Below are 6,000 nucleotides of genomic sequence, written 5' to 3'. Positions count from 1 at the left end.
GCAAGGTTTATAAAAATCACTGATAAAAAGTTTTATTTCTGTGTGACTTGCAAATCCAGCTCTCCAGAATCAACCCCTTTACCTTTGTAAGAATTACAAAATACACGAATGTATTTCTGAAAGCAGTCTGTTGCACTGAAGATGGTAGGCCACATTTCTTTGTCCCTGCATCAGAATTAATCTCAGCATGTTCTCAGAGAGTGAAGGTCTTTCCCATGATATTCTGGTATTCCTTAATGTGAGAAGAAATCATTGCTATTTGAAAGCTGAGATGTTGGTTTTCTCTCTGTTATTCTGCCTTCCCTCATTGATTGCATCAGGATCAAACATTGAAGACCTCGTGCAGGCACTGAAGCGTCAGGATATACTTTTGGAAGTAGATGATTTTAGAAATAGAAATGGTTCAGATGATCCTTCCTACAATGGAGCCATTATAGTGTCTGGTGACCGGAAGGTATGTTTGCGTCCATGTAGTGTTTAAACATGAATGGGGTCTTGCCATCTTCTAATACTTTAGATCTATAGAAGAGCAACTCAACTATTCTACAGTAGTGTAACTTGAGCCCTTGTTAAAGTAAGAAATTTTAATCCTTTAAAGAGCACGTTTTTCTACCTCTTAAAGGCATCGTATTTTATTAGTGATTTTTTAAAAAATTTTAATGCTTATTTTTATTTTGAGAGTGGAGAAGTGGCAGAGAGAGGAGAGTGACAGAATCCCAAGCAGGCTCCACATTGTCAGTGCAGAGCCCTATGCAGGGCTCGAACTCACAAACTACAGGATCATGACCTGAACCAAAATCAAGAGTCACAAACTTAACCAACTTAACAACCCAGGTGCCCTTATTAGTCATTTTATTTGTTATAAAAACAATGCATACTTTGCAGCAACATGGATTGATCTTGAGGGCATAATGCTAAGTGAAATAAAACAGATAAAGGCAGATACTACATGCTATCACTTATAAGTAGGGGAAAAAAAAGTCAAACTCCTAGAAGCAGAGCATAGAAAAGTGGTTGCCAGAGGCTGAGGGGTGGGGAAAATAGGGACATTCAGCTAGAAGATAAATAAGGTTTGAAGACCTAATGTGAAATGTGGAAACTATAGTTGAAAACACTGTATAGTATAATTGTAATTTGCTGAGTGGAACTAAATGTTCATATGTATATTATATATAATATAAATGATCACATAATATAGATGCACACACATATACATGTGAAGTCATGGATATGTTAGCTAGATGGCAGGAATCTTTTCACTATGTATATGTCAAATCATTATGATCTACATTTTAAGTATCTTAAAATTTTGTCAGTTTTACCTCCATAAAGCAGAAAAAAAGCAATGCATATTTAACAGGGAAATTAAAACGTTACGAGGATATGTGATATAGAAGGGAAAACTCTCTAAATAATTTCATTTCTTTATTTTTCCATATTTCTAACTGTGAATCATTTAGTAAATGTCTTCTACATGCTTTTCCTTTATAAAAACATTATTTATAGGACAATTTCATATTCTAAAATATATTTCCTAAATTAAAATTATACTAGAGGCCCTGAAACTTTCTCTGCCACATAAAATTTAAAACTTTGACATCTTTCCATGTTAGTGAATGTTTGTCTATTTCTTTTACAGAATAAGTCATTTGGATTACCAAAATAATGCATTCTTGTAACTTCAAAAAGACTGAAGTGTCAAAGAACAATAGTCTCCTTCTCACCCTAATTCCACCCTCGTAATTTGTAAATTATACAGAAAATATGAAAGTATATTTGCTTTAAGGATTTAGAACTTATATGTGTGTGTGTGTGTGTGTGTGTGTGTGTGTGTGTGTGTGTGTGTGTTTTGTTTCTTTTTTAGGATTACAGATTTTCAATTGCATGTAATACCAAGAGAATGACTTGTTTTCCTGTTCTTATGGGAATTGTTAGCAATGCCCTTCTTGGAATTTTTAACTTCACAGAGCTTATTAAAACAGAGAGAAGCTCAATACCTTTCGTAAGTATAGTATTGACTTATGTAACTTATGTAAGAGACAATTTTGCGAGGGATAAAAGGAAGGAACTCTGTCACTACCTGACTTATAGTCCTGTTTCTGCTATTTATTAGCAAGTTTCTTAGCCATTCCTTGCTTTACTGTCTTCATATGTAAAATGGGGAATATAATTGTACCTACTATATCTATATATGAGTATTGTGAGGATTAAATCAGTTTCCTCAGTGCCTTGAACAGAGCCTGACAGTTTTCATTCATTCTACAAATATTTCTTGAGTGTCTACCTAGTACTTCCAGGTGCTGGGGATACAGCATGGAAAGAACAGACGAAGGTTCTATTCTATGGAGCTTACATTCCTGTAATGGGGAGAGTTAGCATTCAATCTGTTTGCTATTAATTGTTCTGAAAGGTTAAGAATTTTTCAAGCAGTTTTACATTTAATCTCAAATTTTTAATGGGAAAAAATTTTAAAATACTAAAATTTTTTAACTTATTAAGTTAAATATAACCTGCTATTTTTATCCCTTATGCTGATCTATATTTCTATTATATTTATTGCCACCTGATACCACAATATAGAGTCTTTTTATCAATGGCCTCATCCTTCCAGTTTAAAATCTTGTCTAACCAGGGGCACCTGAGTGGCTCAGAAGTTTGAGCATCCAACTCTTAATTTCCACCTAGGTCATGAGCTCATAATTTGTGTGGTCGGGACTGTGTCATGCTGTCAGCATGGAGCCTGCTTGGGATTCTCTGTCTCTCTCTCTCTCTGTCACTCCCCTGCTCACATGAGCACACACTCTCTCAAACTAAATAAATAAATTTTAGGAATAAAGTAAAATCCTGTCTAATCAAAGATTATCCATAGTTCCCCAAGACATAGAACATTAAAAAAGCCCAAATCCAAAAGGACACTGAAAACTTTAAAATAATAGAGAAAATAATAGGCCTGTTAAAGAATCATAATTTGGGCTTGGTTTGGTTCACTGTCTTGAATAACTCTTCACCCTTAATGAGGTACCTAATTAGTTGCTGAAATCAGTGAATGAATGGACTTGCTTAGAAATCCAGAACACACCTAACAAAGCCTCAAATGCACATCCTTAATCTTACATCACTTCTCCCTGGGGGAATTATAGAGTGCACAGGACCTGAGTGACCCATGGGAGATCCAAATGGAGGCCATCGGGGGGCATGCCCTTTGCAAGAAGTCCGGGATGAGGCATTCCAAGTGCCAATTGGAATGGTCACTGCCCCCTGCCCCCAGAACCTGGGGGCCCAGCATGGAGGTGTCCTTAGCCATGAAGACCATGGTGGGCCCTATAATTATAGAATTATAATGTGATGTACATTGATTAAAGCAAGTGTAGAGTATACACCACATCCACCCTCAGTCCCCAAGCCTTATCTCGTTGGGGTCCAGGCTTCCTCCACCAGGCATGTCTCCTCCCGGGTCCCCCCGCCCCCCACCACCATAGTGCTGCCTCCTAGAGAGCTTCCACCTGGGATACCCCCAGCCATGCCCCCACCACCCGTGACTCCTGGGGCTGAAGGAATGGCCCCCCATCAGCAGGAACCCCGGGGGCTAGACATCTTGGACATGGACGTGATCACATCCTCATCCATCCCCACCCGGTGGGATGCCCCATCCAAGGATGTCTCATGCAGCTGGCCCACCATGGTCTTCATGGCGAAGGACACCTCCATGCTGGGCCCCCAGGTTCCGGTGGCAGGGGGCAGCGACCATCCCAATTGGCACCGGGAATGCCTCATCCTGGACCTCTTCCAAAGGGCATGCCCCACTGAGAGCCTCCGTTTGGATCTCCCATGGTCCTGTGCCTCCACATGGGATGCACGGACCTCCTCCACTGATACCTCCTCCTGGATACACTGGGCCTCCTGGACCCCTACTCTGTGTCTACCAGCGGGACCCCCTCCCTCCATCCCTACCCGCCCCCCAAGGCCTCTTCCTCAGTAATTTCTCATTCTCTTGCCTCCTGTTCCATTTTCCCAGTATTTTTCAATTTTTGGACCAGTCATTTGCTGTAGCTCCCTAGAGGTAAGGCACCAAATCCCGCTTAAGCCTTTTTTCTTTTTAATGTAATTTTTTTCACAGGAGGTTCTTATTTTTTTTAAAGTTTATTTATTTTGAGAGAGAGGAGAGAGAGAACAAGCAGGAGAGGCTCACAGAGAATCACAAGCAAGCTCCTCGTTGCCAGCACAGGGCCCAATGTGGGGCGTAACTCACCAACTGTCAGTCCCAAGTGTTTTACAAATGCACAGAGAAAATTAAACTAAAATACTTATTTAACAAAAAAGTGTGAGTAGATAGATATATCACACTGAAATTTATGAGAATATACAACCCAACTCTAAAATTATGATTATTTAACAGTTCTGTGGTGTTTTCTCTATCATTTTATTTTTTAAGATTACTTATTTGTTTTGAGAGAGAGAGAGAGAGAAAGATGGGGCACAGGCACAGCCCGTGATTCCAGGCTTGAACTCCTGAACCATGAGATCATTACCTGAACCAAGATCAAGAGTTGGATGCTTAACCGACTGAGCCACCCAGACACCTCGTTTTTTTCTCTACCACTTTAAATTCTGAGGTGTCCTTTTGGGTCTTGGCCCTTTTATGTTTTGTAGCTTATGAGATACACTGCAATTTTTTATTGTATACTGTTTTAATAATTGTCCTCAACCTTCAAGTAATTCCTAACAGGTGTGTTTAATTATGGTAGATAATAAAGGGAAAAAAGGTGGAAATTGGGTGAATATCTGCAACTATATGCATAATGATTGCAGAGAATGAAATTTTTACAGTAAGAAATTAATATAATGGCATCTCTACTTTTTTTGCATATGAAATAAGGCCATTTCTATACTCTTTATTTCCAGTCTATTGTTATAACAGTAATAAATTACCCTGTCTGGAAAACAACTTAGATTTATACTAAAACCCCTCCATGCCTCAAAGATTAATGTAAGCATTTCTAGAAGTCCAGAAGTTTTTTATGCAGGAAAGACATGCTCTCCTCTAATTGTACTTCAGAGGTAGGGACAAGAACAGCTTCAAGACAATTACTATGAGAGTTTTAGAGGCTATTATCTATCATTCATCTACTTGGAAGTAGGGAACGGGAATAAATGGGAACTTTATTTCCTGCTTCAGAGACTATCAGTGCAGCTCCAAAGAGTATATGTCTTTGCTTAACAATTACTAGATGTAAATATGAAAGCGCACCTGCTCACCATCTCTCAGTCCATGCCTATGAAACTCAGACTTTGAATTTCTGTTGATATCATGCAGTTCTTGGGAATGGAGCCTGCTATTTAGGTAGCAAAGCATGCTCACTTCTGTCTGTGTGGTTTTTTTTATGTTTGTTTATTTTTGAGAGAGTGGGGGAGAGACAGAGAGAGAGGAGGACAGAGGATTGGAAGAAGTGGGCTCTGAGCTGTCAGCATAGAGCCCGACAGTGGGGCTTGAATTCACAAACTAATATCATGGCCTGAGCTGAAGTCAGACACTTAACTGACTGGGCCACTCAGGAGCCCCTGTCTGTGTTTGCTTCTGAAATTAGGTATACGCTTCCTTTCTGAACTTTTCACCATCTCATATCTTATAACTATGTTTAATTGCGTGATACGTAACCATTTCAGTAGCTTACGTGTGTGTTTTGAACTTCCAGAATGCCGTCTTAGTGCAATTTGGTTCTATGAATGGGCCCTTAATTTTGTTGGTGCTTGGAAGCTGCCTTTCTCCTTACATTGGCATGAGCAGCATCAACGATCACAAAGTAAGAGGGGATGGGGAAGGAGAGGAGGAAAAAGATGATTTTATCTGACTTCAAAAATTAGGAATTCACTGCTTTATACACACAGCATAGTTCTTCAAGGAAAATGTGTTTACACACAAATTATGTCATTATTCTAGTCTCACTATAGATTCTATCAAATGGTTAATCACGATGTCACAGGAGTCAGGAAATTCACTAT

At 39.2% G+C, this 6,000-nt stretch overlaps 1 protein-coding gene across 1 annotated transcript in view; it reads left to right on the top strand.

The window, feature by feature from the left end:
* Window positions 1–6,000, top strand: part of ABCA10 (ATP binding cassette subfamily A member 10) — a 69,174-nt gene that overhangs the window by 40,709 nt on the left and 22,465 nt on the right. Inside the window, 3 exon segments of the mRNA XM_029927694.1 lie at window positions 207–454; window positions 1,865–2,002; window positions 5,694–5,801. Of these exon segments, the coding sequence (XP_029783554.1) occupies window positions 207–454; window positions 1,865–2,002; window positions 5,694–5,801 (494 nt within the window).

Source organism: Suricata suricatta, chromosome 17 (genome assembly GCF_006229205.1).
Source record: "Suricata suricatta isolate VVHF042 chromosome 17, meerkat_22Aug2017_6uvM2_HiC, whole genome shotgun sequence".
Lineage (NCBI taxonomy): Eukaryota > Metazoa > Chordata > Mammalia > Carnivora > Herpestidae > Suricata > Suricata suricatta.
Note: the sequence above shows the minus strand (reverse complement) of the source record. Positions and strands in the feature narration are given on the sequence as shown.